The sequence below is a fragment of the Bubalus bubalis genome, chromosome 6 (genome assembly GCF_019923935.1).
Source record: "Bubalus bubalis isolate 160015118507 breed Murrah chromosome 6, NDDB_SH_1, whole genome shotgun sequence".
In the NCBI taxonomy this organism is placed as follows: Eukaryota; Metazoa; Chordata; class Mammalia; order Artiodactyla; family Bovidae; genus Bubalus; species Bubalus bubalis.
In genome coordinates, this window is record NC_059162.1 from 77199233 (window position 1) to 77223262 (window position 24030).

Consider the following 24030-nt stretch of genomic DNA (forward strand, 5'->3'; position numbering starts at 1 on the left):
ACAGTCCACGGAATTCTCCAGGCCATAATATTGGAGTGGGCAACCATTCCCTTCTCCGGGGGATCTTCCCAACCCAGGGATCGAACCCAGGTCTCCCACTTTGCAGATGGATTCTTTACCATCTGAGCCACCAGGGAAGCCCAAGAATACTGGAGTGGTAGCCTGTCTCTTCTCTAGCAGATCTTCCCAAATGAGGAATCGAACCAGGGCATTGCCGGTGGATTCTTTACGAGCTGAGCTGCCAGGGAAGCCCAATTATCTTCGAAATACAGATTAAAGCAGCATGAGGAATACCATTTTATGTATAAAATATCTATAAAATGTCAGTCTCAGAAATTCTCAGTTATTTTGTTGATGATACTATCATATATTAATTAAAAAGCCCCTTGAAAAGCAAAACCTATGAATTGTACTTTTAGGAATTAAGGGAAGCTAGGGAAACAAGTTAAAGGGATGAAAAAAGCAGAAGCATGAAGGTTTCCAACATAATCTTATTTATAGTAATAAAAACTGGCAATAATTTAAATATCCAGCATTAGGGGAGAGATTTAGGTCCCTACAACAGTCATTATGAATACGGATAGAAACACACAAAAAAGATTTGAAAATGAAAGTTAAATGAAAAAAGAAAATAACATATGGGTTTTTTTTCCTGATGGCTCTCTGTGTCCTCCCTTTTTTTCTCCCCTCAGAGCAACAATATGCAAAAGGCATATTAGTCCTGCTTTACATATTAGACAATTGAGGCTTAGGGGTGTTTTGTCTCAGGATTCACAATAGCTGAAGAGCCTGCACTCAAACCTAGATCTATCAAACATGAAAGCCTTGCTGCCAATAGTCTACAAACTGTGGCCATAGTCATATAGCACATATGTCTATCAAGGGTAACAGGCAAAAATAAATTGTAGCTCTAGGATGGCAGAAATCTGGGTAGTTCCAAAGAATGCTCTCCTTTAAAAAAAACTGCCATTGGGAGAAACACACTAACAAAACATTGTCATTGCCCTCTCAGTAGAAAAGGAGAAAAAAAGTTATGTGCAATGTAACATTTCATAATTAATTGTTTTAATATATTCTCTTAAAGTTTGGCAACGTGTGTGTGTGTGTGTGTGTGTGTGTGTGTGTGTGTGTATATGTGTGTATATATATATATATATATTTTTTTTTTTTTTTTTTACAATTTCTCACTGGCATTATGAGAACACTTTCTCCAAACCTGCCCACCAATTAGTTGAGGATATATACCACCAGGTCCTCAGAAAACTTTTTTTAAGTCACTAGAAACTCTATGCAGATTCAGAGCAATGACAAGATACAAAAGTTTCTCCCAGTTAACAGCCCAGACCAGTTCTTCTGGCCAGGAGATAATCCTGAGGTGGGGGAAATGGAGGGGCACCATCTGGCTAAAGTAGGCCAGCTAACCCACTCCAGTGTGCCCTTCCCTGGGACAGAAGCCTTGCACAAGAAGGGGAAATGTCACCATTTTGGTGACTGTCTACTGTCTTTTACCTTTGGGGATCAACACTTGGTTCATGACGCCCTAACACCCATGGCATTACTTTATCAAGTCAGTAACCCTGCCAACATCCCAAAACACACAACTTTCTGTGGCAGACTCAAGGCATGGGGTATATTTCTTTTGGCTCTGTCTTGCCTTTATGGAACATATACCTTTTATGCTACGGTAGGGTCTTTTATTGGAGAAGGCGATGGCACCCCACTCCAGTACTCTTGCCTGGAAAATCCCATGGACAGAGGAGCCTGGTGGGCTGCAGTCCATGGGGTCGCTGAGGGTCAGACACGACTGAGCAACTTCACTTTCACTTTTCACTTTCATGCATTGGAGAAGGAAATGGCAACCCACTCCAGTGTTCTTGCCTGGAGAATCCCAGGGACGGGGGAGCCTGGTGGGCTGCCGTCTGTGGGGTCGCACAGAGTCTGACGTGACTGAAGCGACTTAGCAGCAGCAGCAGCAGCAGGGTCTTTTATGTGCTTCAAAGGCCCTTTTATATCTGTTTTGCCATCTGAGATAACATCATGTCAGTATTTGCAAGTGAAAACAATAGATATGACCAGAGAACAACGGGGATGTCTGCAGAGGTGGAAACATTCTCCAGCATACTTCTCAATATAGTCCATTCCAGATCATGCCCTGTTTTGTAGGGGAAATTGAGGCACATAGACGTTTAGTGATTTTACTGGAAATCATTGGCAATGAAGACAACTAGAAGCCAGGTTTATAAATCTAGTGTTCATTCTCCTACTGTGCCTCTATTGTGTTATTTTTCTTGAGAATTAGAAACAAATACTTTCAGACAGATCAGAATCCAATTGCCATTCAAAGCTAAAGGTCTCTGAGGATTGATTTTATATTTTGTAATTGCAATAAGCTTTATAATAATGAAAGGAGGCTAGCAAGTTATCATGTTCATTCTAGACGAGTCCTGCCCAATAGAACTTTTTATGGTGATTGAAACATTCTACACCTGTGCTGTTCAGGACGGTAGCTGCTTCTGTGTCTGCCTGATCACTTGACTGTGGCTCATGCAACTGGGGAAATGAGATTTTAACTGTGTTTATTTAAATTTAAATCCCCACATGTACTAATAGCTTTAGTAGTGGACAACACAGTACTAGACTTTTCAATACTTTCTTGCCATCTTCACTTAGATGTCTTCAAATGAACAAGGTCAAATCAGAATTCTTGATTTTCCTTCCTCCCTAAACCTGTTTCTCCCCCAATAAAGCCATCATCAACCTAGTTGCTTAAACTGAAACCTGTGTATCATCTCAGCCCCTTCCTCTCCCTCATCTCCTACACCCACTTTATCAGCAGGTCCTAGCTATTTTACTTCCAGAACCTGTACTGAATCCATCTGGTTCTCCCATCTCTGCTGCTACCACCCTAGGCCAAGGTAATGTCATATCTCTTCTGCACAATTTAGTGATCTCAGAATTGGTTACCGCTGATCTATTCGTTCACTGTTGCCTTTTCTAGACTCCTCCATACAGCTTCCAAAGAGACACTGCTAAGCTGTTCATTGGGTTGCATCACTCCACGCTTGTATGAAAGAATTTGTAGAATTTATCACTGTTGGACCCTGGAGAAGGAAATGGCAATCCACTCCAGCACTCTTGCCTGGAAAATCCCATGGATGGAGGAACCTGATAGGCTACAGTCCATGGGGTCACAAAGAGTCGGACACAACTAAGCAACTTCACTTTCACTTTCACTTTCACATCACTGTTGGAACTTCTCTTATTTTCTTGTTTGTACATTTATTTTCTGTCTCCTGTTGCAATATAGGAAATCAGTCCTGAATTTTCATTGGAAGGACTGATGTTGAAGCTGAAACTCCAATACTTTGGCCACCTGATGCAAAGAGCTGACTCATTTGAAAACACCCTGATGCTGGGAAAGATTAAGGGTGGGAAGAGAGGGGGATAACAGAGGATGAGATGGGTGGATGGCATCACCGACTCAATGGACATGAGTTTGTGTAAACTCCGGGAGCTGGTGATGGACAGGGAGGCCTGGTGTGCTGCAGTCCATGGGATCGCAAAGAGTCAGACACAACTGAGCGACTGAGCTGACTGACTGACTGACTGCAATATAAGGACCCCTATGTCAGGAACCCTATTAACTCATTCACAGCTGTATCTCTAGCACCAACAACTGTGCCTGGCCCTTAATTTGCACTCAAGAATAATTAAATTACTGTTTATCGTGGAAGGAGATGAGATAGCAAGAATCAAAAATGAAGATTTATAATTTGGTTGTTAATATCTAAGAGGATGCTGATATCCATATTCATGGGAAGTTGATGGTTTCTTTTACATTCTGGATGCAAGTAGGAAGGGTGGGTATTATGGCTAATTGTATTAATATTTATCTCTGAGTGGATAGGCTGGGCCAAAGTCCTGATGCAATCTCTGATGTGAGCCAGAAGTTCTTTTGTTCTCTAGAAGTCTATGTACGTCCCAGATCTTGAAGTTTTTGTCTTTCCTATTGTTATTGAAAGAGGAAAGAGTCCTTCCACAGGGCTTTTATATCCATCTAAGGAAAGTTTAGATATTGATGGAAAGAAACATATCATGAAATTCTAGGGTAGAAAATGGCACAGCTGTGTCTGAACAGCAAAAAGAGGTTTTTCAACATAAGGCTGTTGTTTTTAAAAAAAAAAAATATTTGGAATATACTTATAGCCAATTATTTGAAACCAAGGAAACCTTTAATAAATAGGGTTTTGTATCCTGTTTTGCTTGAATATTGTCTTTTTTAAAGGAAAATGCCTTTTCTGGCATTTCTTTATGATGGCCAGCCAAAGCTTTTTAAAGGGCATATTATTACTTAAATCCATGTGCAAAAGTAAAATGAAACTGATGAGCTTGGAAGTATAGTCAAGTGAGCCAAGATCTGAGTTGCTTCTGTTCCCTCTGGTATTAAACAGGCCTAGGAAATGACTATGCTCTTAGTATGGGCTAAATTTAAAAGATGAAGTTAAAGCTTGCTTTATTCGAGTGTGTATTTGGAGACTTTTCTCCCTGTGTGCTTTTCTTATGCCCAAGTTTGTAGCCCTTCTCCCCTGTCCTACCAGTGCTGTGCCAGTGTTTTCGTGTGTGTGCCTTTATGAAACATCTGCTGTATACCAAACACCTTGCAAGGTCCTAGAAAGACAAGGATGAGTTGGACACGAAGATTCTCATCCTCCAGAGATTCTGCAAACAAGGTAGCAAAGAGGCCAGTAAATGAAAAATTGAAACACAGGAGCCACTTGGATTAACAGAGACAAGAACAGGAGCAATGAGAGTAGAAGGCAGGAGAACATAATGAGAGGCAAGCGTGGCGCAGCCTGAAGAATGCAGGCTCTGGATCAGAAAACAGACTTACGGTTACCAAAGGGAAAATGGTGGGGAGGAAAAATTGAGATTGGAATTAACAGATACGTACCACGATATATAAAATAGATAAATAAGAACCTACTATATAGCACAGAGAACTATATTCAGTACCTTGTAATAACCTATAATGGAAAAGTATTTTAAAATGCATATATATATGTTTATATTCTTTATACATTTATAAAATGTATAAAGAATCATTTTGAATATACACCTGAATCATTTTGCTATACACCTGAAACTAACACAACACTGGAAATCAAATATACTTCAAAAAAAAGAATATAGGCTCAGGAACCAAGCTGGCTGGGTTCACAGTCTGTCTCTGCCATTTGTGACTGTGTGACCTTAGGCTACTGACTTGACCTCTGTGCCTCAGTGTGCTTACCTGCTAAATGGGGTAATAAAATAACCCATTTCATGAGGTCACTCAGATGATTAAAGCAGCAGATAAAGCACTTGAAATAGTGCCTGGCATGTAGCTCCGTAAAGATCAGCTTTTATTATTATCTGTAGTAATGGTACATGATTATTGGTTGAATTGAGTGAATAATGCTTTACTGCTTTTACTGCAGAGAAGTTGTCCCTACACTAGCCAAGGGAGTTCACACAGGCTCCCCAGAAGTTTTGATTTTTTTAACTGAGACTTGAAGGCAGGCAGATACTGCAGGGAAAGAACATTCTTAACAAAAAGAACACAGTCTTTGGCAAAGATGCAGAGAAGTGGGAGGGGGGTGCTATTAGGGACCTATAAATAGGTTTGTGTGGGTAAAGGACAAGATGGCCACCAGAGGGACTTCCCTGGTAGTACAATGGTGAAGATTCTGTGTGTGTGGATCTGATTTTGCTCACTACTTATGATTTCTTTGTGTGTGGGGTGGGGGGATGGAAGGAGGCAAAAATTCAGTTCAGTTCAGTCACTCAGTTGTGTCTGACTCTTTGTGACCCCATGGACTGCAGCATGCCAGGCCTCCCTGTCCATCACCAATTCCCGGAGTTTACCCAAACTTATCTCCATTGAGTCGGTGATGCCATCCAACCATCTCATCCTCTGCCATCCCCTTCTCCTCCCAACTTCAATCTTCCCCAGCAACAGGGTCTTTTCAAATGAGTCAGTTCTTTGCATCAGGTGGCCAAAGTATTGGAGTTTCAGCTTCAACATCAGTCCTTCCAATGAACACTCAGGACTGATCTCCTTTAGGATGGACTGGTTGGATCTCCTCGCAGTCCAAGGGACTCTCAAGAGTCTTCTCCAATACCACAGTTCAAAAGCATCAATTCTTCGGTGCTCAGCTTTCTTTAAAGTCCAACTCTCACATCCATACATGACTAGTGGAAAAACCATACCCTTGACTAGACAGACCTTTGTTGGCAAAGTTATGTCTCTGCTTTTTAATATGCTGTTTAGATTGGTCATAGGTTTTCTTCCAAGGAGCAAGTGTCTTTTAATTTCATGGCTGCAGTCACCATCTGCAGTGATTTCGGAGCCCAAAAAAATAAAGTCTCTCACTGTTCCTACTGTTTCCCCATCTATTTGCCATGAAGTGATGGAACCAGATGCCATGATCTTAGTTTTCTGAATGTTGAGCTTTAAGCCAACTTTTTCACTCTCTTCTTTCACTTTCATCAAGAGGCTTTTTAGTTCCTCTTCACTTTCTGCCATAAGGGTGGTGTCATCTGCATATCTGAGGTTATTGATATTTCTCCCGACAATCTTGATTCCAGCTTGTGCTTCTTCCAGCCCAGCGTTTCTCATGATGTACTCTGCATATAAGTTAAATAAGTAGAGTGACAAGATACAGCCTTGACGTACTCCTTTTCCTATTTGGAACCAGTCTGTTGTTCCATGTCCAGTTCTAACTGTTGCTTCCTGACCTGCATACAGGTTTCTCAAGAGGCAGGTCAGGTAGTCTGGTATTCCCATCTCTTTTAGAATCTTCCACAGTTTATTGTGATCCACACAGTCAAAGGCCTTGGCATAGTCAATAAAGCAGAAATAGATGTTTTTCTGGAACTCTCTTGCTTTTTCGATGATCCAGCGGATGTTGGCAATTTGATCTTTAGTTCTTCTGCCTTTTCCAAAACCAGCTTGAACATCTGGAAGTTTACAGTTCACGTACTGTTGAAACCTGGCTTGGAGAATTTTGAGCATTACTTTACTAGTGTGTGAGGAGAGTGCAATTGTGTGGCAGTTTGAGCATTCTTTGGCATGGCCTTTCTTTGGGATTGGAATGAAAACTGACCTTTTCCAGTCCTGTGGCCACTGCTGAGTTTTCCAAATTTGCTGGCATATTGAGTGCAGCACCTTCACAGCATCATCTTTTAGGATTTGAAAAAGCTCAACTGGAATTCCATCACCTCCACTTTCCTTATTCGTAGTGATGCTTCCTAAGACCCACTTGACTTCACATTCCAGGATGTCTGGCTCTAGGTGAGTGATCATACCATCATGATTACCTGCGTCATGAAGATCTTTTCTGTACTTTCTGTTCAGATCTTTTCAGATCTTTGTTCAGATCTCTTCAGATCTTTTCTGAAGATCTCTTCTGTGTACTCTTGCCTCCTCTTCTTAATATCTTGTGCTTCTCTTAGGTCCATACCATTTCTGTCCTTCATTGTGCCCATCTTTACATGAAATGTTCCCTTGGTATCTCTAATTTTCTTCAAGAGATCTCTAGTCTTTCCCATTCTATTATTTTCTTCTGTTTCTTTGTACTGATCACTGAGGAAGGCTTTATCTCTCCTTGCTGTTCTTTGGAACTCTGCATTCAAATGGGTATATCTTTCCTTTTCTCCTTTGCCTTTCAATTCTCTTCTTTTCACAGCTATTTGTAAGGCCTCCTCAGACAACCATTTTGCTTTTTTGCATTTGTTTTTCTTGGGGATGGTCTTGATCCCTGTCTCCTGTACAGTGTCATGAACCTCCGTCCATAGTTCATCAGGCACTCTGTCTATCAGATCTAGTCCCTTAAATCTATTTCTCACTTCCACTGTATAATCATAAGGGATTTGATTTAGGTCATACCTGAATGGTCTAGTGGTTTTCCCTACTTTCTTCAATTTAAGTCTGAATTTGGCAATAAGGAGTTCACTATCTGAGCTGCAGTCAGATCCTGGTCTTGTTTTTGCTGACTGTATAGAGCTTCTCCATCTCTGGCTGCAAAGAATATAATCAGTCTGATTTCAGTGTTGACCATCTGGCGATGTCCATGTGTAGAGTATTCTCCTGTGTTGCCGGAAAAGGGTGTTTGCTATGACCAGTGCGTTCTCTTGGCAAAACTCTATTAACCTTTGCTCTTCTTCATTCTGTACTCCAAGGCCAAATTTGCCTGTTACTCTAGGTGTTTCCTGACTTCCTACTTTTGCATTCCAGTTCCCTATCATGAAAAGGACATCTTTTTTGGGTGTTACTTATAGAAGATCTTGTAGGTCTTCATAGAACAGTTAAACTTCAGCTTCTTCAGCATTACTGGTTGGGACATAGACTTGGATTACTGATATTGAATGGTTTGCCTTGGAAATGAACAGAGATCATTCTGTCATTTTTGAGACTGCATCCAAGTACCAAACCCTGTTGTTGAGTATGATGGCTACTCCATTTCTTCTAAGGGATTCTTGCCCACAGTAGTAGATATAATGATCATCTGAGTTAAATTCACCCATTCCAGTCCATTTTAGTTTGCTGATTCCTAAAGTATCAACATTCACTCTTGCCATCTCCTGTTTGACCACTTCCAATTTGCCTTAATTCATGGACATAACATTCCAGGTTCCTATGCAATATTGCTCTTTACAGCATCAGACCTTGCTTCCATCACCAGTCACATGCACAGCTGGGTATTGTTTTTGCTTTGGCTCCGTCTCTTCATTCTTTCTGGAGTTATTTCTCCACTGATCTCCAGTAGCATAGTGGGCACCTACTGACCTGGGGAGTTCCTCTTTCAGTATCCTATCATTTTGCCTTTTCATACTGTTCATGGGGTTCTCAAGGCAAGAATACTGAAGTGGTTTGCCATTCTCTTCTCCAGGGGACCTCACAAAATGAGGTCCCCTGGAGAAGGGCACAGATTAATCAAGTGAAATAGTGTGTTCACCTAGTTTCTTTCTATCCCCTACCCCGTTAGGACAGACACAGAGATGTCTGTCTTACAGACTCATTTGAGGATCGCATGAAAGTGATAGACTGACTCTTCCCTCAGAAAAATCACAAAGATACAATTTTCCAGATACCCCACATTGCCCTCCCCCTGCACCCTCATCTTGATCATCCCAACAGATCCCTGGATGCAAGGCAATCTTTTTGACCCCAGGCTTGCCTGTGGTTTTTGTATTCCCAGCCCAAATTATTTTAAATGTAACTTGCTAGCACATCCCATAGCGCCTCCGTCTGCCATCACTGCTATTATCTGACCATGTGTCATGGGAACAGCCTTGGATCACTTGATGGTTATAATTAAAACGGAAAGTAATTATTAATATCTTATTTTGAGCCGTTCAAATTTAACTTGAGAGTATAGTGGCTACAGGCATGGGCTCTGGAGGCCAGCTAAGTAGATTAGAATCCCAGCTCTTTTAGTATCTTATTAACCTCTCCTTGCCTCAGTTTCCTCATTAAAAAATACCATGATGCTGGGAAAGATTGAAGGCAAGAGAAGAAGGGGGCGACAGAGGATGAGATGATTGGATAGCATCACTGACTCGGTGGATGAATTTGAGCCAATTCCAGGAGATAGTGAAGGACAGGGAAGCCTGGCATGCTGTAGTCCACGGGGTTGCAAAGAGTCAGATATGGCTTTGCAACTGAACAACATGAAGTTATCGTGAGGGTTCATTAAACTAACAAGGGAGCTTGCCAAGGACACACAGTAAGTGCTGTATTGGGTTAGCCAATAAACTCGTTCAGCTTTTTCCATAGCATTGCATGGAAAACCCTAATGAATGTTTTGGGCAACCCAGTATCTGCTATTATTATGTTATTAATTATGCTAAATGACATTCTGGAATGGGGTAATTAATGATGGATTCCTAAGAGCAGGAGAATAGATGAATAAAATCTCTCCGTGCATTTCAGTCACTTTGGAGCCTTGCCAGTACCTACCTGAAGGCCAAGCATAGGTTGCCTGGACCTGTGCTGTCTGCTATGGAAGCCACTAGCTGCTGTGACTGTTGACTGCTTGGATTGCTGCCAGCCTGAGTTGAAATGCACTGGGTCTTGAAGATTTAGGATGACACACACACAAAATGCAAATCATCTCAATCGTTTTTTATATTATTTATATTATTCAACATTTTATATGTGTTGAAATGATAATATTCTGAATAAATTCAGTTAAATAAATATTAAAATTGTCCTTACTTTTGCTTTTTTAATGTGGCTACTAGAAAGAACTTGGGCTTCCTAGGTGACGCTAGTGGTAAAGAACCTGCTGCCAATGCAGTAGATGTAAGAGATGTGGGTTTGATCCCCAGGTTGGGACGATCCCCTGGAGGAGGAAATGGCAACCCACTCCAGTATTCTTGCCTAGAGAATTCCATGAACAGAGGAGCCTGGTGGGTTACAGTCCATGGAGTCACAATGACTCAAGCAACATAGTGCACACACTAGAAAATTTAGAGTTATCAGTGTGGCTTGTGTTATAGTACTGTTGAACAGCAGGGCTTTAGACTCACCATTATCAGTAAAAGAAAAGGTTGTGATTATCTGAGAACAGGTGACCTCTGTTGGAAAGTGTTGTGTACCCTCCCATTGGCCTTCAGGTTATGCTGGACCATCTGTTTCTTCATTGGTTCCATAACGGAAGTCAGGGCATGGTCCCTGGAGAAAGGAGTGGAAGGGCCAAGGCACGAGCAACAACCAGGGAGGCTTCTGCCGAGTTGGAGGGGTTTGGATGAAAACACTACCATTTATAGTTATACTGGCTTCAGACTTTCCAAACTCCCTGAAGGAGATGAGGGAATGCGCTCTGTTGAGGAAGTTGAAATATGTAGGCGAAAAACTCTCCCTATTCCATCAGGAGCCAGAAAAAGCTTTGTTAATCTTTAAAAGAATAAATACTCACCAGGATGGCAGTGACTGGGATCTAAGGCACACCCTTTCCAAATGTGATTTTCTTACGGGATGCTCATTTCATTCTATTTCAGATTCATTCCATCACCTAAAACCTAGTGACGGTGGGCCACATAGAGTCTTACTGGTAAGTGCTCTTTCATTTTTAAAACAAAGTGACCATTTGACATTATTTTTGAAATGATATTCACACTTCTAAGTTAAATGCATCCTTACTGGTACTATGATTAGATGTCTATTTATTCATGTCCCCCACCCCCCTCAAAATGATTCACAATGTTTCTGGCCCTAAAAAACAAAAAAACAAAAAAAACAGATCAATCCATGTTCTTTTGCTAAGAACATGGTCAGGGAAAAGATCTATGATTACATGCCAAATAGTATTAAAATAAAAACTTTTTTTGTAATGAAACTATTTCCAGGCCCCTGTTGATGGTCTGCGTGTTTCGAACAGTATCCAAAACAACAAAGGCTTACTTCAGCCAAGGAATTCAGACAGTCCGTTGCACTGTGTTATAATGAAAACGGGCTCATAGCTGTAACTTATTAGCTTTCTTATTGCTGTATATTTTCCTCGCCTCTCTCCTTAAACCTAAGTGTGATTGTCACGAGATAACAGTTCTCTAGTGGTAGAAAACTTCCTTTAGACCTAGGAAAGTAATGTACTTAAGTGAAAAAAGCTTCTGAGGCTTCATGTGGCACCTCTCCCTGATATGTGGTGTTACTGTTATTTGCGGTGTATTTCAGTTAGCTTTTGCTGCATAACAAACCTCCCCCCAAATTTACTGTCGGAAATATAAGCCAAAATTTACTGACTCAAAATAGCAATCTTTTTGTGTGTGTGTACCATAATTCTGTTGGCAATTTGAGGTGGGCCTAGGTGTGTGATTCTTTTGATTTCAACTGGGACCGTGCATGTGTCTTTGGTTAACTGCAGGTCCAGGTCAGCCAGGCTGGGGGTCACCTGGCTATCGGCTGGAGGGATGACAACGGCTAGGACATGTGTCTCAGTGCTCTGCAGGCTACCCTAGCTTGTGCGCCTGGCCTTTGGGCAGAGTTCCAAGAGAGACAACAGAAGGGTCGAGGGCGAGGTTCAGAACTGCCATTGCATTGCCTCTACCACATTCTGTGGGCTAAAACAAGCTCTGGGGTGATCCTAGATTCAAAAGGTATAGGACTAGATTCTACCTCTTGGTGAGAAGAGCTGCAGAGTTACATTGCAGGGAGGACAGAGAGGGGAAGATTTGTGGCCATTTTTATAGTCCACCCTACAGTATTTATGGAAACATCTGTGATGGAATGAAAATCACCTGGAGGGTGAGAGAGCTCAGGACATGCTCCCATCTCATAGCCCATCCCCTCGCCCTGGCTTTGTGATTTGCCATCTGGCATCTGGGTCAGTTTGCCAGGATCCTGGGTGGTCTTGTGATACCAGGTTTCCACTCCCATCCTTGCTTCACGATATAGAACCGCCACACTAGTTATCCTCCAGTTCAACTCTCAGGATGTTACCCTTTTGCTCAGAAGCTGTTGCTGCCTCCATGTCATCCACCACACCAGTCTAAACTTCTCTAGTTTCCCTGCTTCCATTATCTGGCCCTGTCCTCTCCCACTATTGCTTTTTTTTCTCGCCAAACTAGCCTGTCTGCCATTTCTCCAACAGCAACCAGTTGAAATAATATTTCACTTGAGGATTGTCCAGAAGATAAAAAAGAATGATGTATGTGCAAGTGCTTTATCAATCATAAAATGTAATTTAAATACATTAACCAACTATGAAACTGCGACTCGCCAGTGTTTTTGAAAGGAGCAGTTCCCTCCTGGGGGTCATCATGGTAGTGACTGAGGAATAGATAATGAATATCCAGTGGTAGAAAGATTAATAATTACAGTAGCAATAGTCACAGTTAGCATCTACTGTTGATTGAATGCAGACTGTATGCTAGGCACTTTGCTAACTGCTTTACATAGAATTATTTGAAATTTATAAGAAGATCATCTCATTCAGCTGCATCGGTATCATAATTGCAACCTGTTCCACTATTAGTGATTTAGTCCTTTGATTTCTTCCTCTTCATTCCTGAGAGAAATAGGTGTTAAAGCTGCTGTCAGCCATTGACAACTTATCATTGTCAAGTACAAGGTGCTACAGAAGTGTCAGCTGCTTTGATTGGTGGGAGAAGTTGGGGAAGGGAGAGCAACCAGCAGTATTAATGAAAGAGAAGGTATGGGATGTGTAGGAATGGGTAAGAGGGTACCCAGTTGCCCAAGGAAGAATGAAGTGGGGATGGGGAGAGCTTTGCAGAAGGGCGGGAGAATCGGGGGTTGTCTGAGACATTTGCTGACCTGACAATTTGGCCAGGGCTATTCCGGGTCCAAGGCCACCACCTTCTCACCCTGCTCCCTTGGAACTTCCCCATTCTGGCTGTCAGAACAGGCAGCATTTGTAAAATTGTCCTCCATTCACCATCCGACTTGTTACACATTATTTTGATTGCTGTTGATCTAGTATATGTGGCTGTCTTCTTTCAAAGATTTTTGAGGTGACGCCTAAATACACATGTAATACGATCCAGACAGAGAAGGAAGGGAGGAAACTTGTGGGGAAGGAAAAGTAAGGTGAAGTCAGAGGTAAGGTTAGGCCCCCAGTTCTTAAGTGAGAAGCCTGTACATGCACTAGCAGGCCCCAGGGTCTTGCCTCTGAGCTTCTGATAAGTCAGTACTAGGAAAGCATACTCAGTTAAGGGTTCTTGGTGGCTTAGGATAAAAGCATGCTAGTTACTCAGAATAAGCAAGGTTAATTGTGATTCTTTTGAAACTTGGAGGAATTTTCCCCCAGTGTTTATGAAGTGGATGCCACCGAAGGTAGCAAATGGCATCCCTATAGGAATGACTAATAAGGACCACCCTCGGTGTAGACCTGCAGGGTTGACACCCAGGTGCAGCCCAAGAAGTTTGCTTTCAGTCTGGGTGTGCATTTCTCTGCTGGCCTTGCTTCATCCAAGTATAAAAGGTAGTATTTTCCACTGGAAAACAAGTGCATACATTCATCGCCACTCCTTCCCCTGTGATGCACATCTGAGACTGTCACACTTCTTGATGCTGAGCCTGGACAGTTGGCTGCGGACCAGACTTGGCACATGCGTTGCAATCTCCTTACCATCCCAGTTCTGAAAGAATAATAAACAACTTCCTGGGAAGTACTCAGTGAATGTTATTTCTCCCAACTCCAAATCATGCTATGCCCTGACTCAGTCTGCGGAGTGGCTTTTTGATACACAGAATTTGTATGGACCCTGTCCACTGTGACCTGTGCAGCCCACCGTCCTTGCTCCATGTGTCTCTCTCCTTCCATTTTGAGCCCCGTGGCTCTATGTCATCTTAGATACCAGGGTGTTCTGTACCTTTGGGGGGAACCAGGGCAGTTTGAGAAGCTTATTGGAATACGATTAGTGGACTCCAAGGATGTGTTGGATGGCAGCAAACTATAAACTGAGCTATATATTGTCCACTTCTAATTTTCCTCTTCCCAACTTTAACTTTAATAAATTTTTCCAAGAGCAATGGGTCTGATTGGTTGGCAGCACTGGTAAGATGAACCAGCAGGAACAGAGGATGATGTGAGAGTAATGTGTATAAGATGAAAAAAATTTGTCAGAGAAGAGGTCAAAATTTCATGAAGACTGCCCACAGAGGGGAATTTGCTTTTGGGCTTTGTTTTTCTTTAGATCAGTTTTCTTAGAGTTATTTTGGTTGCAAGGAACAGAAATCCAATGTAAACTGGTATCATCTACTTGATGACTAAAATGTCCATACTAGCATGGACTTCGGGCATGGGTGTATGCATGGATTCAGAAACAATTATCGGGCTGTTATCCTTCACTCTCTTCATCTCTTGGCTCTGCTTAACTCAGTGAGCTTCATTCTCAGGCAAGAGCCCCTCTGTACGTTGCAGAGGTAGACACTAGCATTGCATTTCCATCATCTTCACAGCTGTGGATCTCAGCAAATAGAGTGCCTCTTTTGCCTTTGTTCTATTACTATTACCAAAGAGGTTTGGCCCTGTTTGGATTCCTTGCTTCAATCCCAGGAGTAGGCAGTAGACAGTAAGCAGCATCTCTTTGGCCAGGGCTTGTTCATGTGTTCCCCAAGAAAGGATGAATCCCACCAGAATCACATGAAGTAGGGTCCTTAGGAAAAAACAAGGAATGAGGATTTTTTTTTTGTTTGTTTCCAGAAGAATGAAAGAGCATGCCAAGCAAATAAATTTTTTAGGTTCCAGTGTGTACTGATTTAGAAATTCTTAATGTGGGATCCATTAAACTTGAAAGCTTAAAAATTAGATTTGGCTTCAGTTACATTGACTACCTATTCCAAGTTTGGTATCATGATGGAGACTAACAACAATGAGCATACGGAGAGGAGGAGGGTGGATGACCCCACTGTGGGGTCAGGTAGGCAGCTTTTGGCCTGCGGACCTCATGTTGCGTCCCCCAGATCTAGATTATTAACCTAAAGACAATGGGCTTCAGTGGATCTGTAATCTATTGAATGAATCAGTGAATGGGCTTCTGTAATTATTTGCAAAGTGGTGTGTGGTATTTTTTTTTTAAACTGGAGAAAAGGATCATGCTTCCTTCATTTTTTGTATGGGACTCCCCAGCTCCCTACTGCTTAAGAGCCAGTACTTCAGACTTACTTGAATTGTTTTAGATTTGGCTAGCTTAATCCTATGTGTTCATTTCTTTTCTTGGCTAAACTAGTAGAGTTTAGCATCCATGATAAACACAGCTCCTTATGGAGCAGACACGGTGATGTCAGTGGCTGAGTATGTTGCATCAAATTGCACGTTGAGGTTTTTAGGAATGTATGTAAACTTATCACAGTCGTAGTTGCCACTTACCTAATACTTATTCTGGTGCTCACCCCATGCTAAGTGCTTTATGTGCATTTTCTGAACTATGCATTTATGCATGTGACTGTAATTCTGTGAGCCTCGGGTGTGTTATGGTACCACCTGCTGGAACCAGCTCCTTCTGGCTGTCTCTGGATTTTTCCCTCTTCTCCATGTCTTCTTGTGGGGGTCCACCTCTCTCCATGCCGTACCCACAGATGATAGAATCCCAGATTTGGAGGAGATTGCTGAAATCATGCAGTTCAGTGGTTTTCAAACTCAGCTTTCTATTTTTCTAGCTCAGGGACTCCTGAGAGTAAAGGATGGGAAGGTCCCTTGACCCTGTCATGTTTCAGTAACCACTGGCTGCTGAGAACCATTCATCTGGGAGCACAGAGTCCAGGGTTCCATGTGAGACCTGAGGTTGAGTCCAAGCTACTACTCTGCTCACCTACCTGTGTGACTCTGGGAAAGTTGCCTCACCTCTCTGAGCCACAGTTTCCTTTTCTGTCAAAGGGGGTGATAATGCCTGCCCCATGGCTCTGTTGGGGGCCTGGATGAGGTCACATCTATAAAATCCTCGTCCCAGTGCCTGGCACACAGGTAGCGATGCAGAGGTTCACAACACAGCTTGTGAAACGTAATTAAGACATGGCTTTATTCTTGTCTCTCACTGTGCCTTTAAAGTTGATTCACTAGGATATGTTTCTGTTTCCTGATGAGAACTTCATCAGGCCTGTGATGTGTCTGGTTACTCTTAGGTAACAAAGAGTCCTACGTTCAGTCCTTAATTCATGTCTGACTTTTTGCAGCCCCATGGACTGCAGCACACCAGGCTTCCCTGTCCATCACCAACTCCCAGAGCTTGCTCAGACTCACATCTATTGAGTCAGTGGTGCCATCCAACCATCTCATCCTCTGTTGCCCCATACTCCTCTTGCCCTCAGTCTTTCCCAACATCAGGGTCTTTTCCAGTGAGTCAGTTCTTTGCATCAGGTGGCCACAGTATTGGAGCTTCAGCTTCAGCATCAGTCCTTCCATTGAAAGTCCTATGGTTTCTTTAACTGACACACAGGCACTCACGTACACACACATAAGTACCCATCCTTTTTGGAAATTGGAAATGCTCACTTTAGTCTATGTATGGTCACTTTTCACTCCAAGAGAAGACTTCCTCAATCTTGCCCGTCACTCAGGCCTGCCCGGGTGAGGCAGAGAGAGGGGAAAGTTCTTACCTGACCACTGTTGTCAGGCCTGGTGCTGGGTTCTCTGAGCCTGGCTGGTGGGTGGATGGGCTCTCTCACTCTTCTGGCTGCTTCCGAGGCAGCCCCTGGGGCTCCCTGCAGGACTCCCCTGCCAGCGCCCTCCATCTGGATCTCCCAGGACTCAGGCAATGCCTCTCCTGCTGTCTGCTACCGTCCTCAGCACCTTCTGCTTCCCATTCAGACTCTCTCTTTGGGCTTCACTCACCCTCAGTGTGAAGCCTTGGTGGGTGGAATCTGTTTCAAGGAGAGCAAGGCTGACATTCCTGGTACCCTTTAACCTCCCATCAGGGGAGGGGGCGAACAGTCACTTTCTTCTCCTCTGTCACCTTGTGTCTCTTCAGCCCCCTCCCACACTGTGGTTCCTCGGGTGGGTGTCACATACCAGTCCCCAAACCCAAGGAGACACGTATCAAGCCCTCCACGTGTTGCCTTTGAAGCTCTTGTCTCCAGATTTCAGATGAAAAGTGTACGCCTACCACCCCACCCACCTCAGGGAGGGTGGGAACAGAGCATTAGCAAGGAATCAGCCCCACAAAATCCTCCCATCACTTTCCACTGTCCTGAACCTGTTTATATCCTCCTTGTGGACCTTTGAGCCAGCTAGGTCAACTTCTTAGAAATTTCCATGTAATGGTCTGGCTCCTGGCTTTGGAATTTCCCATCTGATGAATTGTGTTGCCTCAGTGGAAACTTCCACTTGAGCATCTTATTATATTAACTGTTGGCCCAGTTCAGGGAACTCTTCTGCAACAGCCCTAAAAGCTGTCCTTCAACCTGTGCTTGAAAGCTGTCCGGGCATGGGAACCTCCCACTTCCCTCCCTCACAAGCATCCCATTCTGACTTTCAGATGCTTGGAGTTGTTGGAAAGATGCTGCTCCCATGAAGCTGAGCCTGGGTCCCCATAACATTCTCTTTAATGGGATCGAAACTGTGTGCATGAGGCTCATCTGAGAAAATCTGCCTGGGCTCAGGGATTCGAGGGACAGCCAGGCTTGCACCCGCACTCCATTCTCTAAGACCACCGGGAAGCCACTGAGCTCGTCTCTGGGTCTTTTTTCCGTGCTGTCACACCAAGGTGCACTTAACCCCAGCAGAAAGCGAGTATTGGGAAACTCTGCTCAAGCATCATGCCTCATGCTCATGACCCTCGTATCCTTTCTGCTGATCTGAGAGCTGATCTGTTGGGCTTCATGGGGGCATCTTGATCGGGGCCCATCCACAGTTTATGAACTCTCCACATACAAGCCTTGCAGAATGTGCCCTACTTCCCTCCCAAACACCCCTCCCCACTTCTTTTTTTTGCAGTTTTTCTCTTATGTTTAAGCATCCTTTGGACTCAGCTGGTGGTCTACCTTGTCCAGCCCCAGCATTGTGGACGGGCCTCTCTTCCAGGTGCCCTTCTGCATCATGAGCAACTTGGGCCACTGCGATGGTGGATCCCACAGCAGGCAGGTCGCTCTGTGTTTAGATTTCCACCCCGTGGTGAGGGCAGCATCTCAGATGAGCAAGTGACAGGTGCTAGCAAAACGCTTCGATCAGCTAAATTTAGGGAAGGAAGTCACTTTGGGGATGTCAGCCTTAGAAAATATTACATGCGTTTTGGGTTCTTCCACGATGGACTGGTTTTCCTGGCCAGTCTCAATCTTACATATCCAGATGTGAACGTCCTCGTGTTACTTTTCATGGCTGTCTACAAAGCTGGTGAGCTGTAGCTCCCCTCGCCTCCTCCTCCACTGCCCTTGGGTCCCCTCTCCTGCCCCAGATAACACTGGAGACAGAGACTCAGGGCACAGCTGATCTAGCCTAGCACTGCTCATCTAATCTTCTTCTCTTGGCCTGAAAGAATATATATATTGGGCCACCGAAAAAATCTAGATATGTAAAATAGCTAGCTAACAGGCTGTCACCTAAAGCAAGCTTTCTATTTATATATTTTACAGTAGGAAGTAACATAGTATAAGCAGATAGAGTAGATTTCAGACCATTCCTCAGCCACTTGACATGCTTTGAGCACAGTGGTTTAGCATTTTTGAGCCTGTTTCCTTATCTGTTAAGTGAGGATAATTACAGTTGCCTTACAAGAGAGCTGTATTAAAGAAACCAATGCATGAAATGAGTTCAGCACGATGGCTTGCCACATAGTATATATTCAATAAATGCAATATTACCATCGTTTGCATTTGACTATTGTGATGATTTCTAAAAAAAATTTAAAACCTTGAAAAACGTATCAGTTCTCCAGCAATACTTGGGCAAGTCACTTTTTCTTAAATTTGACGTTACTAAATGGAGGATAATCCTCCACAGTAATATTGAGAGGATTAAGTGAAGTAATCTATAGGAAATGCCCAGCACAGCCCTGACACATAGTAAGCACCCAAAAAATGGTGGCCATCATTTCCCCATCCCTGCATTATCTCCATTTTACAGATAAGAATTTGCAGAACCCTTTTTTCCTTGTGGTAAATGGCTTCACGAAGACACTTTTATATATAAGAAATTGTTCTCACTGTTTTGTTCAAAAAAGAACAGGAACATTTAGTCTCTGGCTTCCTTATAAATACCAAAGCGTAGCATATATGAAAGCAAGCTACGTAACTAAACCAAGCAGCTTTCCAATTTTCTAGGCTTCACCTCCTTTCCTTGTTAAGTCTTGGGTAAGTGATTTTGTCACTAGATTAGGAGAAGTTTACATATTATTTTTACAAGTCCTGTGGAAATATACAAACATAGCTATATTTAACTAAACGCTGTAAATTCAGATCATTTTGTGCTCTTTCAATAAAGACGTATAGTAGGCACCTGCATGGCACCCAAAGAGGACTTGGAAGGGGACATGGAGGGGATGACAAGGCCTGAGCTATATAACAAGACGACCCAAACTGGGGGTCAGGGTTCTGTCAGGAAAATGGAGAGCTGGCCTCAGTGGAGCAGGGATCCCTGATGGGGAGCTTTGCTCCTGATACAAGGCAATGCCTGCGCTCCATGGAGCAGCTAATCCCTGGGGCCCTCCTGGAGCAGTGGGCAGTCCTGAGCCGGCAGAGCTCCCGTCTCCTTGCTTTTTACTGACCAGTGCACTTGCTGCACCAAATAGCAGGTTTGCAAGGAATAATGATGACGTCACTATTTGTTGGGCTGATTTTGAAGTTTGTGTCACTCATGCTTGGATACCTTCGATGAAGGAATCATCCAGGTGAACAGGACACCTGCTCATAGGTTGGGTCTGAGTTACTCGCCCTTGCAGACAGTTCAGCGATCAGTGATCTTCCTGTCTGATCTTCACTGATCAGACAGTTCAATACCATGATCCTCCCTGATGTGGAAAGTTGAAATGTGGCTGGGAAGCTCAAGAGAAAGGGGGGGAATGGGTAGGGGACCAAGCAGTGGGGCCACTTGGGTGGGTGGGTCAACAAGTGTTTATGGAGCATCTCAGGCAGGATAAACGGAGAGCAGAACCGAACCTCTTGGCCCTCTTCCTTGCCCAGCTCCGTGACCCACTCCCTGAGGCAGGGGCTGAGCCATGTGGCCTTAGAGAAATCTCCCATTGCCATTCTGTGGACAAGGCTCCTGGAAACCCCCTGCCCGCATATCCTCAACTTGCAGGGCCCATGATGGAGCTTCTGGCATTATGAAGCTTAAGCCTAAGGATCTCTCACTGCAAGTACCCCTTCTGATGTCCTATAGCACATTAGCTGTTCCTAATTTTACATTCTTTTCTTAAAGAGGTTCCCAAATTGTATAAGACTCAGGATTCACTAAAAACTGGGTCTGTCCCCAGACCTGGGAGAACTAGCACACACTCTGGGTCTTTCCCTGCGCCCAGTTTCGCCTTCACCACGATGCTGAAATTCCAGTTTGCTTCTCCTTCAGGAACAGGCGTCCCAGGTGGCCCTAGTGGTAAAGAACCTGCATATCAATGCAGGGGACACCAGAGATGTAGGTTCGATCCCTGGGTCCGGAAGATCCCCTGAAGAAGGAAATGGCAACTCCCTCCAATATTCTTGCCTGGAGAATCCCATGGACAGAGGAGCCTCTGGGCTCCCGTCCACAGAGTCACAAAGAGTCAGACACAACTGAAGCAATTTAGCAAGCAAGCAGGAGCAGGCTTTTCCCCTGTGTGTCCTCTGCTGTGGCTAGACCCAGCCAGACCTGAGTTCCCACTGGGAGCTCCTAACCCCGTGACTGAGGGGGAGGAAGTCCCAGCCACTGATTGCCGTCTGGGCTTCTTCCTGGCTACCAGACACCCTCCCCTGGGTGGAAAGGTCCCACCATCCCTGCAGGAAGGCAGGCCCTCCTGTGGCTTTGTGATTGCTGGGAAGGCCCTGAAAGGAGCCAGGCAAGAGGGAGCCAGCCCTGCATGAAGCATCAGCTGACTGAATTAAGCCTAGTGGAAGATTCTCCTTTAAAAAGAAAAAGAGAGAATATCCTTGAAACTGTTTCAGCTTTGGCAAAACCATAACTCTGATCTCAAGTTTTGGGAGAATGGGCCGGCCAGCCTACAGGCCTGTGCTAACCATGTGTGCTAGGTCACTCTCAGCAGTGATCGTGCATGTCCCATTCCTCTTAGTCTGCACAAGGGCTAGAGTGCTTTGCTAATCAGTCAGGACTAAATGTACTGGGAAGAAGAGAGAGGAGGGGAAAGGCCCTTTTTGTATGTGAAAATCTTTCTACCACTATGCAAAAGGATATCCAAATTTGAAAATAATGTTCTCTTTCAGTCAAATAGTGGCCAACTTCGCCCCCTGGTGGATAAATAGATAACTGTATAAAAGGAGCCATCATGCACATTGCTATGGCTGATGATCTGGAAAGAAATGGTCAGCCTGTGATAAGTTAGGACACTGAAAGGGGCTGGGTCTCTAAGGTTTGGGGAATGGGTTTTTTGTCTTGAAACAGTTATTCTAAGCTTCGGTTAGATTTTTTTTTTTAATATCTCTAGAAAGTAAAATGGTTAAAATGCCACTAGGTTTGAGGGTTATACCTATTAAACTGCAGTGGCCATTTTTTGCCTAAACTCTGCCACCGGTGCTGGTTATGGCAAATCCTTACCAGTCTGTGGGCTTCTCTTACTCCTTGAGATTGTGACAGAGACCTAACACCAACCAGAAAATATGAATTTCAACCACTAACTGGATATCTATTAGTGATCTTGACTTGCAAACTCCAGCTCACTGCTGCCCACATTACTATCTTTTGCTTTAGTCCTGGTAGTTTAATTATTTGCTTCAGTTCATTTATACTTCTTACAGTTGCCAGAAAGTCACAGTTGGGCTAACTGGTGACAGTTATTTCACTGTTTCCTGCACCTTTTTATATATTCTTAGAGGTAAAACGCAGAACAGACTTAGAAGGATAATGGCTGAAATACAAAAACCTTCCCATATATGTCATTTTATGTTGAAATATGATTTTATCCTGTCACCTTTCTCAGGCCTCTGTAAATTACTCAGCTGCTTTTAATTACCAGAACTGACCTGATTATTAGGCTTCTATTGTAGCTTCGGTAATAAGAGCCTTCATAATTGAAATCTCATCTGCTGTCCTTTGTCCACTAAGTGGTAGCTTGTGTCCCTGGTGAGTGTTTATCCTCTCCATTGTCCTGGATCTGCATCCCCCAAGTGGAGGAGACAACCATAGTGCTTATATTAATAATGCTTTTAATAGTTGTCTTTTTTTTTTCCTTTCTCTGCTCTCAGAAACCCTTAGATGCACTTAAGATTTGAAGGCCTGGCATTGTAAGAAACTGTTTACTCATACATCAAATTAATTGCCTACTTGGGCTGTTTTTCCTCAAAAGGAAGATTTGGAAGGAAAAAAATGTGTGCATACCTTATAGGTTATTATAATTTTCTCAATATTTGATAGAGTTTTTTAATGATTATTGATCACATATATATATATATAGTGTCTAATTTTTTACCTCATGTAAGTTTTATGTAAGAAAAAAAATTTTTTTGGTGGTATCATCTGTTTGTTTTTTCCCCAGGTAAATGGAAATCAATTGTCCTAAGCACCAGATAGGAATTGCTTAGTGGTTGAGGTGGGGATTATATTTTCCCAGGTGGCGCAGTGATAAAGAATCTCCCTGCCAATGCAAGAAATGCAAGAAATGTGGATTGAATCCCTGGGTCAGGAAGATCCCCTGGCATAGAGAATGGCAACCCACTCCAGTATTCTTGCCTAGAAAATTCCGTGGACAAGGGAGCCTAATGGGCTACAGTCCATGGGGGTTGCAGAGTCGGACATGATAGAGCATGCATTCACACACACAGACACACACACATTTGCCCCAGAATTAATTGCTGGAAGATTTCTCTAGCTTCTTGCTGTTTGACTCACTGTGACAAAGCCCAGAGGAGGGAATGGGCCTGGGAGCCGCACTTCTTCCTGACCCAGCCTCACCCATAGCACAAGCTGGATGCTTTTCTTTCCTTGCCCATGGTTTCAGCCACCACCCCAGTTATTTGAGGGGAGATCACACACACACACACACCCCTGCCTTTCTTTATTCCTGGCCAACACACACACACACACACTGCTACCTACCTTTCTTTATTCCTGGCCAACACACACACACAACACACACACACACCCAACACACACACACACCCCTACCTACCTTTCTTTATTCCTGGCCAACACACACACACACACACACACACACACACCCCTACCTACCTTTCTTTATTCCTGGCCAACACACACACACACACACACACACACACACCCCTACCTACCTTTCTTTATTCCTGGCCAACACACACACACACACACACACACACCCCTACCTACCTTTCTTTATTCCTGGCCAACACACACACACACCCCTGCCTTTCTTTATTCCTGGCCAGCTCACACACACATACACACACACCTACCTTTCTTTATTCCTGGCCATCAC

The 24030-nt window shown here is 43.5% G+C and overlaps 1 protein-coding gene across 8 annotated transcripts in view; it reads left to right on the forward strand.

The window, feature by feature from the left end:
• Window positions 1-24030, forward strand: part of GNG12 (G protein subunit gamma 12) — a 141087-nt gene that overhangs the window by 46179 nt on the left and 70878 nt on the right. For 5 of the 8 annotated variants that reach the window (XM_025288495.3, XM_025288494.3, XM_025288492.3 and 2 more), the window contains exon 2: window positions 11044-11096. Coding sequence is in view for 3 of the 8 variants with exons in the window: in XM_044944870.2 (XP_044800805.1) it covers window positions 11044-11096; window positions 17977-18012 (89 nt within the window). In the remaining 5 variants the exon portion in view is untranslated. Of the gene's footprint in view, window positions 1-11043; window positions 11097-17976; window positions 18162-24030 lie in introns of those variants that run through there. The other 3 variants (XM_044944870.2, XM_044944871.2, XM_044944872.2) reach the window with 1 other exon arrangement.